At 40.8% G+C, this 20,500-nt stretch overlaps 1 protein-coding gene across 5 annotated transcripts in view; it reads left to right on the top strand.

The window, feature by feature from the left end:
• The window catches only part of IL1R1 (interleukin 1 receptor type 1), an 81,895-nt gene extending 71,884 nt beyond the window's left edge, over nt 1–10,011 (top strand). For all 5 annotated transcript variants that reach the window (XM_061626820.1, XM_061626821.1, XM_061626819.1 and 2 more), the window contains 3 exons: nt 1,582–1,725; nt 4,788–4,952; nt 8,483–10,011. In XM_061626820.1, coding sequence (XP_061482804.1) covers nt 1,582–1,725; nt 4,788–4,952; nt 8,483–8,859 — 686 coding nt within the window. In that variant the 3' untranslated portion in view covers nt 8,860–10,011. The remainder of the gene's footprint in view (nt 1–1,581; nt 1,726–4,787; nt 4,953–8,482) is intronic.
• The last annotated feature ends 10,489 nt before the right edge of the window (nt 10,012–20,500 follow it).

The raw sequence follows: 20,500 nt of genomic DNA, 5'->3' as shown, positions 1-20,500 counted from the left end.
CTCTTGACCTCCTCCCCAGTGGATGCCCACAGCCGTAGTTCAGTAGTAGAGCATGTGTTTTAAGTGGAGAGAGTCTCAGGTTTAACCCCTGGCATCTACAGTTTGGACTGGAAAATGTCGCCATCTGAAACCCTGGCAAGTCGCTGCCAGTCAGTATAGGCAATATTGAGCTAGATGGACAAATTATTAGGCTCGGTGTAAGGTAGCTTTCTATGTTCTTTTGTTGAGGTTCCTTTTTATATGGCATATGATAGGCAGGGTGGTAAAGGAGATGAGCCCCAAGCAGTTTAGGGCTTTATAAATAAATATTAGCACTTTGAATAGAGCTCAGAAGCGTACAGGCAACTCTCAAAACTGGCAAAATACAGCCTGAACAAGCTGTCCCAGTTGAAGTCCTTAGTGCTGAATTCTGTATGAATTGTAGCTTCCAGACTGCTTTCAAAGACAGCCACAAGTATAATGCATTACAGTAAACCAAACAGAAAGTTACCAGAGCATGGGTAACCATGATCAGACTATCTCCGTCCAAGAGAGGTCAGAGCTGGCAAATCAGCAGTAGCTGGTAAAAAGCACTTGGCCATTGAGGTTACGTGAACCTCCAGTGATAGAGCTGGATCCAAGAAACCCCAAGCTTCCAGCCTGCTTTGTCAAGGGGAATGCAGTACTGTCCAGAACTGGCCCAGTGTCCTCTTCCCCAACCCAAGAATCATCTACCCACATCATCTGCGTCATGTTGGGTTGAGCTTCAGCTTATTGGTCCTCATCCTGCCCATTATTAATTCCAAGAATTGATTTGGCACTTCCACAGCCTCACCTGATTCAGCTGATAAGAAGTATTGAAGATGCATTGCTTCAAATTCCTGAATGACCTCCCCAGAGGCTTCACACAGATGTGGAACTGCATGGAGGACCTTGCAGGACTCCATAGCAAAGAGGCCAAGAAATCCTCCAGCACAATTTCCTGGAATCTACCAAGTAGGAGCAGAATCATCATTTCAATATGGCTGCTGCTCCCAAATCACACTGCTGAACCAGAAGGATTCCATGGCGGACAATAGCATTACAAACTGCAGAGAGGTCAAGGAGAATTACCTTGCTTTTTTCCAGCAGGTTTTTCTCCCCTGCTTGATATAAAAAGCTATCTCTGCTGCTTGGTGAAGATCTGAAGGGCAATAATGCAGCCCTTCCCTCTCATTACCTCTGGAAATCCAGAGCAGGGCCTCAACATCTAACAGCCTTATACATTTTTTCTGCATTTAAAAAAACCTGCAAAATTTCTCTTTTGCAGCCATTAATTCTATCCATTCCTTGCAACAGTTTCATTAGCCTCATAAAATTGCCTAGCTGTTTGGAAATGTTATATAAAATGTTATATTTAATGGACATTTGTTTAGCAAAATGGAAGTTGTACCAACATTTGAGGCATAAGGTGAAAAGTGGGATATAAATTCCTTATTTTTTATTTTATTTTTTATTTTACGCATGAGTATAAACTTTTGATACAATCTGTTGTGTTAAGACTGTGCACCATTCTTTCTCCCCCACTTTTTTTTTACTTCTTATTTCCCTTTGCCAATACAGCTCTGCGCTTTCAGAGGTATTTGATTGGAGGTCTTGTTTCACCACTGCTAGTTATACTGGCAGCTCTGCTCATCTACAAGTTTTTCAAAGTTGACATTGTGCTTTGGTATAGGGAGTCCTGCCAGATTCTTCTCAGCAAAGGAGGTAAGTCTGGTTCTGTAATTTGAACAGCCTGATGCCCTTGTCGCAGGACCCTAAGGCTATTGCCTGCTATAGTTCAATGCTGGGAGGCCCTAACCAAACTCTCAAGACACAACAATTGATTCTTTGATTAGAAGTCTTTATTTGTGCACAAGCAATTGCTTGGAAGAGTTACACAGAGAACAAGTCTCTATGTAAGCCTTCCCTTTCATAAAACACACATCTTTCGTATATACTCTTTTCAAGGTTACATTGATTGCTCAATCTTCACGTCAACATATGTCAATTGATTCAATAACTTGGTATAAACATACTTAACATAGCATAAACATAATTATCTTTTCTAAAATATGCAGGTCAAGATAACTTTTCCTTTTCCATGAAACAACTACTCCAACCTCTTCCCTACATTTCCATCATATCTCCTTTGATAAGTATTTGACCTTTAAAGCAAGCATATATTTATAACCTTTGCTCTACTTTTCACAGTCTAATAAGCGCAATTTCAGTAATTTCTACTAATACATTTTAGGCCTAGCCACTTTAGAGAGCTCACGCAAACCTGAACCAAAATATTTCCGCAACACCCTCTAGTGCTGAAAGTGAACAAGCTTGTCTTGATTGCATCTGTAGGGGGGTTCTCTCTCTCTCTCTCTCTCTCTCTCTCTCTCACTCACTCACTCTCTCACTCACTCACTCACTCACTCTCTCACTCACTCACTCACTCACACACACACATACACACATACACACACACACCCCCTCTCTCACTCACAACTTCTGTCTATGCTTCCTGTAAGGAGGAGTGATTGGAATTATTTGCCTATTTTCAGTTGAGAGGACATGAAAGCTCTATCATAGCTCTGACATCATCTGTGGCCCTCCAGATGTTGGAGTTCATTTCACATCATCTCTGACCATTGGCTATGCTTGCTTCTTAACAACATCCAGAGGACTACACATATATTTAATAAGAAGCAGCTACTTGTTTTTTGTTTCAGTATCCTGTCTCTACTTTGGGTCTTTCATCCATTTTAATTGTATAGGTATTAATTTTTTTTCTCAGTACTTTAATGGCTTGTAGTATAAAGAAGAGATTTTTTTTTGGCAATTTTATAAGATCAAACTCCTGTATCTTGTATTGAGGGATGCGGGTGGAGGACAGAGGGAGAAAGGTACATTTTAGCTCTAGTTAATGGATGCTGTATACCTTTTCTTGGAAAGTTATACAAGGAACAGAAATTTCCTTTCTATGGCTGCTTTCACACTGCAGTTTATTCAGTTATTCTGATTATTTCTTACCTGGTATTCTGCGCATTATATTTGATCTTTCACAGAACATACAAGCTAGTTCTGAAATTCTAGTGGAATGTAGTGCAAACATAGTGCTAATTTTTGTAATAAATAATACCAGAAATAATTTGTTTGCAAGCTTGGGAACCTGGAAAATCGCAGGAGGTTTTTGCTGGTTGCAGCCGCTCACATGGCAGGCATCAAAAGCATGCAGTGTGTTCCTGCCCTTTAGGCATGTGGGGTTCTTGCCTGACGAAAATTGTACTGGTATTCTGGCGTAGGCACGGGTAGCGGCAGAATTTCGCACACACATCCCTCTGTCTTTACAACTTAAAAAAAAAGTCAGATGCTAAAGGGAGAGGGGTTGCATGATGACAGGATGAGATCCTAGACCTCCTACACAGTGGGGAACTGCAGTGCATATGTATAATGGGTGAGGGATGAAAGCAAGACGTTCATTGCAGCCGTGTGAAAGACATTTGCGCAAAATGCCAGTATATCAGCTGAAAAAGCTATTGTTCCTTAACACAACAGGTACTGCAGTGTGAAAGAAATTTTAGAAATCAGGACAGAAGCACTACCATTTTAATCCATTAAACTAACACAATAAGCAGCCTATAAAACAAATTGCATTGGGAAAAGAGGGAAGCAAGCAGTCTGAGTAACCAGGTATCATTTGCAATATTATTATATTAGTTAAAAGATTCAGGCATGATCTTCCCCCAAAAAGCATAGGGGAAGCATGTGTATTCATTTTTATACTACCCGTCCTGTAAGGAACTCATGATAGGATATATGGTTCTCCCCACATTCCTTACAACACCCCTGTGAGGAAGTTCACTTGAGTGACTGGTGCAAAGTCACCAGTAAGTTTGATGACATGAGTAGGGATTTGGATCTGTCCTAGTTTGACATTCTAACCCCAGTACCATACTTCCTAGTCTTTCTTGCAGAGTTGCCCACTTGGTAAGCCATAAACCATGGCTAATTGTGGATGAGCAGCATGCTAGTGCACAGAGTGTTTTGCTCTGAATTCCTGGAGCCATGTGCAGTAGACAATGAGCCTTGATTTACTGTGATATGCAAACCAGCACTCATGGTTTGTTGCTCTCCATGGTAGGTAAGCTAGAGCTCAGGGTTTGTTGTTTCTGGCTCCAAGAACGGCAGAGAAAAATGAGAGCAATTCAACAGAATGCACTGGTACACTGCTTGTTCACAGTAAGTCATGGTTTATGATTTACCTTAAAGTGCAGATGGGGTCAGTGACTTTTCTGTTAAATTGCTGTTGAGCTGAATTCCAATTCCACATTATCAGCTGGTACCATTAAAACTATCAAAGGGCTTTTTGAAATCAGGATAGGCTAAAAAGCAGCAACTGAACGACAGGATATTAGTTAGTTGTTGACCAATGAAAGAATAGAAAAGCTTTGATTCATGTGCAGATGGCATGAATACTCATTTCTTGATAATAGCTTATAACAGCCTATGACAATATTTATGTTGGGTTCCAGCTCTCTAATTAGTCATATTAAAGGGCAGATCCATGAGACTAGTGTCTCAGTCAGTGGACTTTGTCAAAACTGTGGACACTCAGTGTTGTGACAGCTTGTTCTGTTGATTTCTGCATGCAAGTCACTTGATGATGTTAACACACAGTGAAGATGTGTGTGAGCCAGCCCTAATTCTCTAGCAACAGGAAAGAATGCAATACTGTTTCCTTTCAGAAAACTTTAGATAGCACAGAGTATTAAACTAGATTTTCCTCTCTCTAGTTTCAGATGGGAAGCTCTATGATGCATATGTGTTATATCCCCAAAATGTAACAAATTGTGCATATTCATCTAATATCTTTGTCCTGAAAGTACTGCCTGAAGTCCTAGAAAAACAGTGTGGCTATAAGCTCTTTATATTTGGAAGGGATGATTTGCCAGGGCAAGGTATGTATTTTAAATGTATGTGTTTACTTTTGATAGAACATTAGTCTGAGGTAAACCACTTGAATGACACTTGTAGCTCAGTTGTAGAGCACATGATTTCTTTGTAGAAGGTTCCAGGTTCAGTCCTTGGTACCACCAATTAGCAGGATTGGTGCAAATGATGAGCACATTATTTACCCACCTTGCTGAGGCTAAGCAGGTGTGTGTCTGGCCGGTGCCTGGATGGATGACCACCTAGGTACCCAGTGTATGCTACTTTATTTGCTTCATTTAAAAATCTATATATAATTCGATTTATAGCCTGCCCTTCCTCCCAGCAGGAGCCCAGGGTGGCAAACAAAAGCACCAAAAACACTTTAAAACATCATAAAAAAGACTTTAAAATACATTAAAACAAACATTTTAAAACATTTTAAAAAAAAGCTTTGAAGACATCTTAAAAAAAAGAAAAAAGGGTTTAAGAACTTTTTAAAAAAAGATTTAAAAACATATTAAAAAGCAATTCCAACACAGATACAGACTGGGATAAGGTCTCAACTTAAAAGGCTTGTTGAAAGAGGAAGGTCTTCAATAGGCGCTGAAAAGATAACAGAGATGGCGCCTGTCTAATATTTAAGGGGAGGGAGTTCCACAGTGTAGGTGCTGCCACACTAAAGGTCCATTTCCTATGTTGTGCAGAACGGACCTCCTGATAAGATGATATCTGCAGGAGGCCCTCGCCTGCAGAGCGCAGTGATCGACTGGGTATATAAGGGATAATAAGACAGTCTTTCAGGTATCTTGGTATCCTATATTTTTTTAAATCCTCATGAAAATTCTCCAGCATTACTGCGAGTTTCTTCTAATAATCACATTTTTGCAGACTGTTTTGACTAATGTAGACATTTTTGCAAGACATTTTTGTCAAATAATTTCATTTATTTTATTATTTATTAAATTGATACCCCACCCTTCCTCCAAGAAGAAGCCCAGGGTGGCAATGCATTTTTGCATGTTATTTTCACTATGTTCATTTTTATGCACACTTTCCCCTAATATGTGCGTTTTTGTAAACATTGGTTGGTGAACTGCAGTGCAAAATTTGAATAAGTGCATATTTTGAAGGATGGCTGTGTTTTGGTTCTATTGTTTCGGAAATTGTGAATTTGATAGATTCGGCTTGAAATATGAACTGAATCAAAATTCTTGTCCATCCGTACCATGGAGAGACAAGACTGAGCTAATTGGACAAATGTCTTGATTCAGTATAAGGCAGCTTCATGTGTTCATTTAAATATGTATGTGGCTTTCCCCTGCCCCAATTCCCCCTTAATTTTTATTTCAGCCTTTGTTCTTGGCTTGCTTTCTTCCTCTCTGGCAACATTCCATTTTGCTCCCTAGATATTTCAGCATCCATTTAGATGATCTCTCTGCCCCTTGTCTTTTCTTGTTTCTCTCTGAATGCTTCCTTTTAGACTGACTCCTTCATGCACTGCCTTGGGCGCTCACTTGTCTTGTCTCCATGAAGAAACGTTTGTCCCTGGCCTCTCTGCTGTGGAACTCAACCACCACCCCATCTGATTATCACCTTGTTTTAACTTTCAGCAGGGTAGGCCACTCTCTCCCCCCTTGCTTCTCCCATTATTTGCACGCCATTGATGTAGTGGCTTTCTCAGAAACAGTCTCCTCTTATTTCCACCCACTCTTTAGGTACCCTTTACAGGGTGGACAGGTCATCCGTGGCCCTCCTGATGTTATTGGATTACAGCTCCCATCTCCATAGCCAGCATAGCCAGTGGTCAGGGATAATGGAGTTGTAGTCCAACATCTGGAGGGTCACAGGTTCCTCTTCCCAGTTTTTATGTTACTTTCCCATCATGTCATGTGTTAAAGTACCTGGAGACCGGGGTTCAAATTCCCACTCAGCCATGAAGCTCACTGGGTGACCTTGGGCCAGTTGCTGTCGTCTCTCAGCCTAATCTACCTCACAGGATTGTTGTAAAGATAAAACCAGGAGGGGGAGAATAATGTTTGTACGCCACCTTGAGCTCCTTGGAGGAAAGGTGGGATATAAATGTAAGAAATTAATAAATAATAAAAGCTTACATCCACTTGGAGTGGGTCAATCAAAAGAGTCCTTGCCATGGAGAGTCCATGCTATGGAGTTATCATCTGGCTGGAATTAGTTGACGGTATTGGGGGTAAGTGGTTGCAGAATTGACCTCAGCCAGATTGGTGCAGATTCTATAGCAGTGACTGCCATAAAGTATAAAGCGAAAGTGGGGAAGCTGTGGCCCTCCAGATACTGCTGGACTACATACAGCATCATCCCTGACCCACTTACCATGCTGGCTGTAACATAAATGTTGCCTCAGACTCAGTAGCCTCCATCTTTATATCATTCCATATAATCCCAGTCCTTGGTTTGTAAACTCTGTTCTCTCAAAATTATTTTCCCTTCTAATCTTCAGCCCTAGTTCACCTCTGTTGGACTTTTCTGTTCATGCCCTTCTGCAGTTCTGGATATAACATTTTGGCTGATCTTGTACATTTTTAAATTCATCCTTCTCCTCTTGCATCTTCTTTGCAAAGCAACTCAATCCTCAGTGCCTCTTCTCTGCTGTGCCCTGCTCTTGCATCTCCCTTCTCATTCTCTGACCAGAATTTGTCTCTGTTGTCAGTAATTAAATTGAAGTGATCCACTCTCACCTACTCTCACCTTTTCTCTTCCAGCTGTCTTCCTACATTTCCCTCCTCCCTTTTTTCTTTCTCCACCCTAACTTGCTTGATGAGTTCACCCCACTGCTGTTGTCCTTATTTAACCTCTCCAGGCGCCCTCCTACCAAGTCCTAGTTGCAGACCCTATTCTTCCTTTCCAAAACATAATCAATGCATTCCTCTATCTGGCTTCTCCCCTTATACATTCAGGCATGTTCCATCATTCTTAACCACACATAACCCATATCTGTCTTTTTTCCTGTCCACCCTTTCAACTTATTCCTATTGACTTGAATTCCTATCATGTGGCTCTTCTACAGATCCATTAGAATCTGGCTTCACCTAAATCACTGATTTGCCTCACTTCCAAATTCAAAGAGATCTGCTGTCTCTGTCCTCCTTGAACTCCTTTGCTGCCTTTGATACCATTGATCTTTCTTTCCTGCTTGGAACCCTTCACGCCCTAGGTCTCAATGACTCTATCCACATCTGGCTATTTTCTTACCTGTACAATTGTTTATTCAGTGTTTCTGTTAGATATGTTTTTTCTGCCTCCTCATGTCAATTTGAGTAGCCTCTCACTTTCTTCTGGGAAGGGTACCCGTCAGGTAAGAACTGGATGCCTTGCATGTACTACCTGCCATGAGGCTGGGAGCCAAAGAAAATGAGAATTGGGGCTCGATGCAGACCATTGACGGCTGTTCTTGAATTTGATGTTTCTTAATGAAAACTAAACAGTCTTAATGCTGGATTTATAAACAATTTTAGTTGTACATTCCTGTAAAAGTTGAGACCTTATTTTGCCCATACTAACCCCTTCCTTGTATCTGCAGCGGTGGTCAGTGTTGTTGATGAAACCATGAAACGAAGCAGAAGAGTGATCATTGTGTTAGTACCAGATTCGTCCTGCTGCAGCACGCAGAGACCTACGTCTGAGCATGCAATTGCAGTGTACAGTGCTCTTACTCAGGACGGAATTAAAGTCATACTGATAGAGCTGGATAAAATAAAAGACTATAACAACATGCCAGAATCGATCAAATATCTTAAAGAAAAATATGGAGTGCTTACGTGGAAAGGAGACTTTTCAGAGAAGTCTTTAGTGGCAACAACAAAGTTTTGGAAAAACGTAAGATACCAAATGCCAGCCAGCAAAAGTGCACCTTCCTCAGAGTTTCACTTGCTGCCAGTAATTTTAAAGTCTTCTTAGATATTAGTAGGATCATAACAAGACCTCATTTGTACTGTTCTCTTGAACCTGTGGTGCAAGAATTCTGACAGATGTGCTACATACATAACTCCAGATAAGGTTGCTGTCCCCAGGATCGCTTGGGAAGTCCCTTTTCTAACAGGATGTGTTCAGCCATGGGCCTTGCAAGTTTTGGATCAGCTACCTGGACAAGTGGCTAAAAGTGGATGGTTGAGCAGAAAATTCCTTTACAAAGGAAAGAAGTGAAGATGAAGGAAAGTATGTTTTCCCATACAGTATATGCAGACTTTATATTTAGTGGGGTTTTAATCTGAAACCCAAGGGTTCAATTGGGACAGCTATTATAGCTGCTTTACTTGTCCCCCCTTTAAAATATAATTCAATATGCAATGCATATTATTGTGGTATCTCCCAAGGAGAAAAACTGTAAGAGAACACCATATTATTTAGTTGGATCATCTTATCACTGAGCAGATGCAAAGCAAAGAACGTGAATGATCTCTGATTTGATCCACTCTTTTAGTAAATGGTAATGCAGCAATCCTTAATGTGGCAAAATCACATGACTGACATTAAGTGAAGTGATTTGGTGGTGATTTTTCTTGAGAATGGAATATTTGCATAATGTTTCAAAGCAACTAAACATTTGCATACTCATTAGCACTTTAGCTGTATCCATGCAATATAAAATGTTTCACATTGGGTAGTATTCAATGTAGCACTAAGTAGATAGTTTTGTCAGTGCAAGGAATTTTCCTTGCGCAACAGAATAATCTCTCCCTCTCCTCCCTCTGTCTGCCCACAAAATTTGTTCTGGGGGTTCCACCAACCCTCTGGAGCAGATTTGGGTATGGAGTGGGACACACAAGGGGGGAGGAGACGGAGAGCCCTGTTGCACCAGCACTAACTCTAGCACTAGAGCAAAAAATTAGTTGAATATCAACCATTATTTCTAGAGGTTACATTCTCTAGTGTGGAAGCTCACATTTCACTTTTTAAGGTTTGTCCAAATAGTTAGGGCTAGGAAGTGTCTTTCATAGAAGATAACTCATTGTCTTCGTAACAACTGTGTAATTGTTCCTATGGATTAAATACTTTTGTGTAATTATGTAATAACTCATTTAACTTGCACAATAAACTTATTCCTATTAATTTTTATATCTGTTTTGCAAACTCCACATCTAAAGTATTGTTGGGGGATAAGGCATTTGAGCAGCCATGTCAATTAGAAGAGAATAGATAAAATTTTAGAGCTAACTGCCAAATTAACAAGATGTCATTCACTTAAGAGTTCTTTTAAAAATTGAAACGAGAAATTGCTAATCTTTTAAGCAAAAATGGGCAACTTGTTAGTAAACTCTGTCTCCTTCCTGGAGGATTAGATGTAACATCAATCTGAAGAGAGTTCTAAGTGGAAATAAGAAATCAGACCTGTCAAAGCCTAACTGTTGCCCCAGTTATTCATTAACGTCTTATTTAAATCAAGGCTGGACAACTGTAACACACCCACACCCACTCTATAGGCGTGCTTTTGAAAATTATTTAGAAACTTCAGTTCACAATGTGGCAGCTAAAGTTTTAACAAGTCTTTTTTAGAGCATATGACTATTTAGGTTATTTGTACTCTTTGGCTTTAAAAGCCCCCAAGATGGTCTGCAAAACAAAAATTCCCATAAACTACATAGACTACATTGTGTCAGCTGCACTGGCTTCATCTTCACTCTGAGCCTGCAATAACAAGACCAGATTACCTGAATGGACTTTTAGTAGAGTGGTAGAGCATCTGCTTTTCATGCAGAAGGTCCCAGGTTCAATCCCTGCCATCTTCCAAAAGAATCCTGTACAAAGCTGGAGAGCTGCTGCTGGTCAGTGTGGACAGTGCTGAGCTAGATGGACCAATGGTCTGAGCCAGTATAAGGTAAGTTCCTAAGGACTGTTCCTAAGGACTGAGTCCTGTCCCACCTACTCAGGTTGTGTAGAAGGCTCTGTTCTGTGTCCTGTCTCTGGAGGTGTGGTTGATGGGAACATGCGACAGCCTTCTCTGTCTTGGTTCCAAAGTTGTGGAATTCCCTGCCTTGGGAGGTGAGATTAGTTTCTCCCCTATTGAGCTTTTGACACCAATCAAATTGTTTGTTTTGTGCCAATAGCTTGAATAGCTTCTAAGTTTTCTCCTTGTTTGAAATGTTCCTGCTTATCTGTAGCAATCCTCATTTGTTTACTTTTTAAGAGAATTATTGTATGGTTTTTAATTTTTGTGGATTGTTGCATTGAGTCCCTTATTATTAAATGAAAAGGAAGGCTTAAGCCTTGCAGTAGAAGAATCTGCATGACTTATGTAAACAGAAGTCCTGCCACACATTTTGGAGTACTTTGAAAGCATATAAATAAGCGTGGAGTGATCTGGTAGTCATCATATACTTGGCTTTCCCAAAGCTTTTGACAAAGTAATTCCCTAAAAGCTCCTGAGTGAATTTAGCAGTCACGAGTTAAGAAAAAATATTTCCTTATGGATTGGTAATAGATTAACAAATAGAAAGCAGAAGGTAGATGCAAACAAGCAGAAAGTGTTGCAATGGAATCTATATTGGGACTTCAGCTATTTACTTCATTCATAAATGCGCTGGAGTCAGATGTGCAGTGAGATGGCTACATTTGTGGATTATATCGTATTTAAGATTTTAAAATCCAAAACAGACTGTGGTCACAAAATGGCAAGTGAGTTTCAGTAAGTGCAAAATGATGCACATGTGGGGGGAGGATACTGATCACACATATCATGTGGCTGTCGTGTTCTATGAAATAGGCATTCCTGTTGCAATATGACAGATACCCATGATCTACAATTCCTGGAAACAAACTGAGGATATTTGTGAAATTTTGGCCATCCTGTGCAAGAGACTCTTTAAAGAAAAAAACTATTATATAACAACCAAACAACACAAAATGGTGGCATTGTTTCATTCTTTTACATCTTAATGTGGTTGGTGAATTGGACAACTTTGCACATGGGTTGGTAGGGTATATAAATGTAGAGAAGAAACTTGCACATAATAATAAACATCAAGTCCACAAATATGGTGATCAGTGGTGACCATAAGTCTTAGTCACTTGCCTATCGGTTCCCAGCCCAAGTGAGAGATCTCTTCCTCACATTCTTGATGCATTGCATATATGTCTCATTTCATGCTAGGTGAATGAGAGCTCTCCCCGACCTCAGCTCTCCAGCATGCTTTGAGAACTTGAGAAAAGGGTCAGTCTCACTTTGTACTGTGCTTTGAAGATACCCAGCAGGAATCTTCTGAGTCAATCTACACATGATAATGTTCAGACTTTTAGAACAGCATGCTCATACTGTCTACTTAAAAAAAAGAAAAGAAAACAGCCATGGGACTCTGATCTGGAACCAGCAACACTGGAGGATTTTTTGGACGAAACTGCTGCAGTTTGCCACCTAAGATGCTATTTGCTACAAACAGCATCTGTGGGACCACGTAGCAGCAAGGGGGTAGATTTTATCCAGCAACCTGGCATGATGTTCAGATCTGGATTGGGAACTTGCTCCGGACGAAACCCCATGACTGCTTTTTCATTAAAATAAAAGTCACCAATTAAAGTATGCTGTTTTTTAAATGTGAATAATGACACATGTAGTTTGGCTTGAGTGCCTCCTTAACCTGGCAAGAGATGAAAAACTGTACCCAGTCTAAGCAGAGAATATTTTGCTTGTTCCAAAGAGGGAACGAGCTGTATATTTATTTTAAAATAGTTATAAACCACTTAATCAAAGAGCTCTCTAAGCAGTTACAAATAAAATAATAGATCAAAACACAGCTAAAATCTATAAAACATTTTTTTTTTAAAAACCAAATATACATCCATAGTAAAAGACAGAGAAAAGAAATGGTGGTACAGCTCCTCAATCAGGATGGCAAAATGATATCAGATGACAAAGAAAAGGCAGAACTGCTCAATTCCTACTCTGGCTCAAGTCTTCTCCCAAAAGAGAGTCTACGACCCTCCTGACAAAGGTGAAGTTGAAGGGGCAGGATTGCAGCTTGAGATTGATAGACAAATGGTCAAGGAATACCTAATCATTTTGAACGAGTTCAAATCACCAGGGCTCGATGAACTGCATCCTAGAGTATTGCAGGAACTGTCTGAAGAACTCTTGGAATTGCTTCTATTATCTTTGCAAAATCATGGAGGATGGGTGAAGTATTGGATGACTGGAGGCTAAGGTTGTCCCTAACTTCAACAGGGGCAAAAAAAGGAACCTGGAATCAACAGACGAGTCAGCCTGAGATTGATCCCTGTGAAAATTCTGGAGCAGATTATAAAGCACTCAGTCTGTAAGCACCTTGAAAACAATGCAGTGATTACTAGAAGCCAACATGGATTTATCAAGAACAAATCCTGCCAGACTAAACTTAACACATTTTTTGATTGAGTAACCTTCCTGGTAGATTGTGGGAAAGCTGTAGACGTTATATATCTCCACTTCAGCAAAGTGTCCCATGATATTCTGATTAGCAAACTAGCTAAATGTGGGCTGGATGGAATAACTATCAGAAGGATCCAGAGTTGGTTACAGAATCGTACTCAAAGAGTGCTTATTAATGGTTCCTTCTCAAACTGTGGGGAGGTAACCAGTGGGGTACTGCAGGGCTCAGTCCTGGGCCCAGTGGTCTTCAACATTTGCATTAATGACTTGGATGAGATGCAGGGAATTCTTATCAAAATTGGGAGGGATAGGTAATACCTTGGAAGACAGAAACATAATTCAAAGATATCTTGATAGGCTGGAGCATTGGGTTGAAAACAACAGAATGGAATTTAACAGGGATAAGTGCGAGGTTCTACACCTAGGAAAAAGAAACCAAATGCACAGTTATAAGATGGGAGATACTTGGCTCAGCAATACTACATGGAAGAAGGATATTGGGACTGTTGCTGATCACAAGCTGAATAGGAGCCAACAGAGTAATATGGCTGCAAAAATGACAAATGCTATTTTAGGCTGCATTAACAGAAGTATAGTTTCCAATTTGCGTGAAGTATTGGTTCCCCTCTATTTGGCACTGGTTAGGTCTCATCTTGAGTACTGTGTCCAGTTCTGGACATCACACTTTAAAAAGGATGCAGACAAACTGGAGCATGTTCAGAGGAGGGCACTGTGAGGCGTCCTTCCCTGGCTCTCCCTGTCAGGTTCCTACCTGCTCGTGGTTACTGCCTGTCTCTAGGCACCACCAGGGACTCCACCAGTCCGGACCGCTCTCTCTTATGGTTTCTCTCCCCGCTCTAGCACAGATCTCAACAGATCCCCCTGCTAGGCAACCACCAGTAACGTCCCAATACTAGTATTCCCAGAGACTCTGAATACTGGTATTGTTATTCTCTTCACCGCTGCCACCATTTGTTACAGTTCCCCTTCAGCCTTGGTCATTACCTTACCCTCCCTTCTGATCTGTGAAACCCCAGCCAAGGATCAGGCCTTTGGTAAACCAAATTAAGTATTTATTAAAGATAACAAAGCTAACAAGATTAACAAGATTTCTTCTTAAGGCACATAAGCATATGGTTTTACTCAATACTAATCTGAACTCCACCTCCCTCCTGGCAAACAACTCTCTAAACCCCACCAACCAACCCACTCAGTTCTCTTCTCCCCCCCGATTCCACTCTCACTCTTCCTTTTATACATTCAGCCATTTTAAACACTCAGCCAATCATCTCGCATTCTACTGCCCATTCACTCCCCCTCCTCTTTCACTCCACTTACCATGTATCTTCTAAAACAACAACACTTACCATATATACATTAATATAGGAACATCACATTTCCCCCCCCCCTTAAACAACGGCAGAGTATTATTCCTGTTCCAGGATTTATACGTCGCGTTAACAAATAAAAGTCTCTATGGGGAAAATGTCTTTCTTTGTTCCTCTGTCTGGTCACGTCACTGCAGTCCCAGCCACTTGCTTGGAAAGTCCATCGGCCAGTACATTGTCCTTGCCTTTTATGAACTGGAAGTCCACTTGATAGTCCTGTAGGGCCCAGGACCACCTCTGCAGCATAGTGTTATGGTTTTTCATAGTCTGCAACCATAACAAGGCCCGATGATCCGTAGTCACTGTGAATCTTCGTCCCCACACGTATGGGCGCAACTTGTTCAGTCCCCACACGACCGCTAGGCACTCCTTCTGGACCGACGAATAGTTTTTCTCCCTCGGCGTCAGCTTGCGACTCAGGTACGCCACTGGATGTCTGGTGCCTTCTCTCTCCTGTAGCAAGACGACTCCCAGCGCCAGGTCCGACGCATCTGTAGCCACGATGAATGGTTTCTCATAGTCTGGTGCTATTAATATGGGTCCTTGGCACAAGGCTTGCTTCAGTAGATCAAAAGCCTTCTGACATTCATCCGTCCATACCACACGCTCAGAACACTTCTTCTTTGTTAATTCATGCAAGGGGGTTGCTATTTCCCCAAAATTTCTCACAAACTTCCTATAAAATCCAGCCACACCCAGAAATGCCCTTACTTGTTTTTTGGTTAAGGGGATCGGCCACGGTTGTATTGCCTCCACCTTGCTCCATAAGGGGGTGATTTTCCCACTCCCCACCTTATGTCCTAAATAAATTACTTCCTTTAGTCCAAACTGGCATTTCTTAGCTTTTATTGTGAGGCCTGCTTTTCTTAAGGCCTCCAATACTGTTGTCAGGTGTTGGACATGCTCAGGCACCGACTTGCTAAAAATGGCCACATCATCGATATAGGCCACTGCAAAATCTGACATGCCTCGCAACACAGTATTGATTAGCCTCTGAAATGAACTTGGTGAGTTCCTTAGTCCCATGGGTAAGGTCACAAACTCATATAACCCATCTGGTGTACTGAAGGCAGTTTTGGCTCTGGATTGCTCGTCTAGTTCCATTTGCCAAAATCCTTTACAGAGATCTAGTGTAGAGATAATGGTTGCTGCCCCCAATAACTCTAACATTGCGTCTACCCTAGGCATAGGATACGCATCTGGGACAGTAATTTTATTGATTAGCCGATAATCAATGCAAAACCTTGTCGTTCCATCTTTTTTCGGAACCAGGACAATACTTGAGGCCCAGGGACTGATGGATTCCCTGATCACTCCTAATTCTAGCATATCTTCCACCTCCTTTTTGATCTCATTCAAAACTTTCCCATTCACACGGTATGGAACACATCTGATTGGGGCATGATCTCCAGTATCAATGGAATGTATAACTATACTGGTTCGGCCAGGTTTGTTGCTAAAGAGATTCCTATAGGTTTTCAAAACTCTCAGAATCTCTTCTTTTACTTCCTCCTCTACCTCCTCTGACCATTCCACTTGATCTACCCTCCACTGTGTCGCAACCTTTCAAGTACTTTAACAGTGCTATCATATCTCCTCTCAGTCTTCCCTTCTCTAGGCTAAACATTCCCAATTCTTTCAGTCTCTTCTCATAGGACTTTGTTTCCAGTCCCCTGATCATCATTGGTGCCTGTGATGTTCCTATATTAATGTATATATGGTAAGTGTTGTTGTTTTAGAAGATACATGGTAAGTGAAGTGAAAGAGGAGGGGGAGTGAATGGGCAGTAGAATGCGAGATGATTGGCTGAGTGTTTAAAATGGCTGAATGTATAAAAGGAAGAGTGAGAGTGGAATCGGGGGGGAGAAGAGAACTGAGTGGGTTGGTTGGTGGGGTTTAGAGAGTTGTTTGCCAGGAGGGAGGTGGAGTTCAGATTAGTACTCTTTCTTATTCAAGGTAAACTCTGTGGCATGGAAATACATGCAATTTTTTATGAAAAAATAATGATTTTATTTTAATAGGTAACAGTATCACCAACGCAACAAACATCAGGTGCTACAGAATGCATGTAACACATCTAGCTATTTTTTGAATAGTTTTATACATCACCACTGTACATCTCTTTCTTGTTCAGGTGAGTTACATATTTAGGTTTAGGTTCATACAGATACCATACCTGCCCAGGATTAAACCAAAGAATCCTCATGATGACCTTGATAGACAGGGAATCTGGACTCCCCTTTGACAATAAAGGAAAAGAACAGCATCCAGTCATCTTGAAAAGTGGCACATGTAATTTCTCCTCTGTCAAGCCTACATTGCTGAGTGAGCTTGTCAGCTACTGCCAACTGCCATATTCTGTCATACCATCTCCTTGTAGCGGACTCCTCACCACTTTTCCAATGGTATGCAATTTCCATATGAGTTGGATATGAGGAGATACATGGTTAATCTTTTTCTGAGCACAATAGATTTATTTTGTCCACAGAACAAAGATAGTATGGCCAGCCCTGGGTCCAAACTGATCTGCTGCAGAGCTCTCAATATTTATTTATTAGATTTATATCCCGCCATCATCTTTATAACCGATATTCGACTCATTACCGACAAGTTCATTTTATTCCATCTTTTGATGTCTACTATTATTTGATTCCAGATCCTTCCATAATTTAATTGGAAGGATTTGTTCATATTTTTTGTAATTTGAACTCCTAAATAACGAAATGACTTGTGAACTAATGGGATTTTAAGTTGATTGGACATACTAATTTGATCTTTAGGAGGTATATTGTAGCATAACAAATCTGATTTTGTGTAGTTGACTTTCAATCCTGCCAAAATTTACGTACTTGTTTTATGTATTACCCACAGATATTGCACAATTTTTTTAAAAAAAATATGGCAATCAACAATTGATATATTTATCTTCAAAAGTAAAAGACTTAGGACACCAAAAAACTTGAGATATAGGAGGGTAGAGGAAGGGGGGTGGGGAATACCCCTATTTATTTATTTTATTATTTATTTTATTATTTATTAATTAGATTTTTATACCGCCCCATAGCCGAAGCTCTCTGGGCGGTTCACAACATGTAAACATCCAATACAATTAAAACATTATTAAACAACTAAAAATGAAGAAAAATTATACCAAAAACCAAAACATAATTAAACACATAGACGAGTACAAAACTCAATACTAAAATATTAACTGTTAAAAAAGTATTAAACTGGTTAAAATATTAAGATGTTAAATATTAAAATAATTATATATTAAATGTTAAAATGTTAAAATGCCTGGGAGAAGAGGAAGGTTTTTACCTGACGCCAAAAAGATAGTAACGTTGGCGCCAGGCGTACCTTATCAGGGAGAGAATTCCATAGTTCGGGGGCCACCACTGAAAAGGCCCTTTTTCTCGTTGTCACCTTCCGGGCTTCTCTCTGAGTTGGCACCCGGAGGACGGCCTTTGATGTTGATCGCAGTGTATGGGTAGGTTTGTATCGGGAGAGGCGTTCCAACAGGTATTGTGGTCCCAGGCCGTGTAAGGCTTTATAGGTTAAAACCAGCACCTTGAATCGAGCCCGGAAGCATATAGGCAGCCAGTGCAAGCGGGCCAGAATCGGTGTTATATGATCGGACCTCCGAGTCCCTGTTAACATTCTGGCCGCTGCATTTTGCACGAGCTGTAGCTTCCGAACCGTCTTCAAAGGCAGCCCCACGTAGAGTGCATTGCAGTAGTCTAGTCTAGAGGTTACCAGTGCATGGACAACTGAAGCAAGGTTGTCCCTGTCCAGATAGGGGTGTAGTTGGGCCACCAACCGAAGTTGATAGAAAGCACTCCGTGCCACCGAGGCTACCTGTGCCTCTAATGACAGGGATGGTTCTAAAAGAACCCCCAAACTACGAACCTGCTCCTTCAGAGGGAGTGCAACCCCATCCAGGACAGGTTGAACATCCACCATCTGGTCAGGAGAACCACCTACTAACAGCATCTCAGTCTTGTCTGGATTAAGCCTCAATTTGTTTGCTCTCATCCAGTCCATTATCGCAGCCAGGCATCGGTTCAGCACCTTGACGGCCTCACCTGAAAAAGATGAGCAGGAGAAGTAGAGCTGCGTGTCATCAGCATACTGATGGCAACGCACTCCAAAACTCCTGATGACGGCACCCAGTGGCTTCATGTAGATGTTAAAAAGCATGGGGGATAGTACTGACCCCTGTGGAACTCCATATTGGAGGGCCCAGGGTGCCGAGCAAAACTCCCCAAGCACTACCTTCTGGAGACAACCCGCCAAGTAGGAGCAGAACCACTGCCAAGCAGTACCTCCAACTCCCAGATCAGCGAGTCTCCCCAGAAGGATACCATGGTCGATGGTATCAAAAGCCGCTGAGAGATCAAGGAGAATCAACAGAGTTACACTCCCCCTGTCTTTCTCCCAACAAAGGTCATCATACAGGGCGACCAAGGCTGTCTCCGTGCCAAAACCGGGCCTGAAACCCGACTGAAATGGATCTAGATAATCGGTCTCATCCAAGAGCGTCTGGAGCTCTTGAAACTATATTATGATGCTTACCAGCTTAGACATTTGATGTCCATAATCAGTGACTCTCAAGAAATAGATTGGGTTTGTATAGAAAAGTCTTTATTCCAAGACACAGATCTTACAGTATTACCTTTTATTAAAAAAGAAATTAAAAAGGGAATACAACAACAACACACAAGTATTATTTCTATATTAAAGGTCTGGAAATATAGAAAGGAATATTTGATGCCAGGGATATCCCCACTGGTACCAATTTGTGGACACCCAGATCTTTATCCAAAAGAGAGAAAGATAAACAAAAAGGCATTAAAAGAAAATCAACTTTATAGATTAATGCATTACTACACTGACTTATTACCCATATCTAGGATTGTTTGGAGGACATCATTGAAGAATTCAAATATTACATGGTTAGCATGGTATCAACTATCTACATTTATCAGAAAGCAACACGTCATACAACAAGGCACTAGAAATTTGACAGATTTTGAAAGAATGGTAGTTAATACAACAGAAAAAGATAAAGGGCAAATAACTACCTTATATAGATTACTACTCAAACAGGATTTGGGACCACAACAAGGGTTACGAACCTGTTGGGAAACCGACTGGGCTATCAAAATTGATCAAGAATATTGGACAAAAATGTGGGGGAAATTTCCTTTTAAAGCCACATCAGCTAAATACATAGAAATATCACTCAAAATATTACAAAAATGGTACTTAACGCCATCCAGAATAGCAAGGATAAACAAGTCCTACTCACCATTGTGCTGGAGAGGATGTGGAGTCCGAGGATCTTATGTTCACATGAGGTGGGAATGTGAACGTATTCAGAGATTCTGGATAGAGGTCTTTGAAGAAATATCCAATATAATGGGAACGAAAGTAATAAAAACACCGAAATTGGCATTACTTAATAAATTTGATGGTCAAAATCAAACCATACTACACAAAAAGCAAATTGAGTATCTCCTAGTAGCAGCACGATATGCTGATAGCCAAATGCTGGAAGGAGGCAAAAGGATTAAACATTAGGAAATGGTACAGTATAATAGTATGGGAAATAGCGCTTACAGAGAAACTCACTCAACGTCTGAGAGTAGTAAGAGGACAAAAGAAAAAATATAGTTTTGCTACAGAATGGTCGTGTTTTATTACATATACAAACAAAACATCAGCACCAACACAGGTTCCAACTGCCTTTAACAGCTTATGGTTATAATAAAAATAATATCTTGCTTCAAGATTTGTCAACTTGTAAATT

This window comes from Rhineura floridana, chromosome 5 (assembly GCF_030035675.1).
Source record: "Rhineura floridana isolate rRhiFlo1 chromosome 5, rRhiFlo1.hap2, whole genome shotgun sequence".
Taxonomy (NCBI): Eukaryota; Metazoa; Chordata; class Lepidosauria; order Squamata; family Rhineuridae; genus Rhineura; species Rhineura floridana.
The sequence above is the reverse complement of the archived record's forward strand: the minus strand, read 5'-3'. Positions and strand labels throughout refer to the sequence as shown.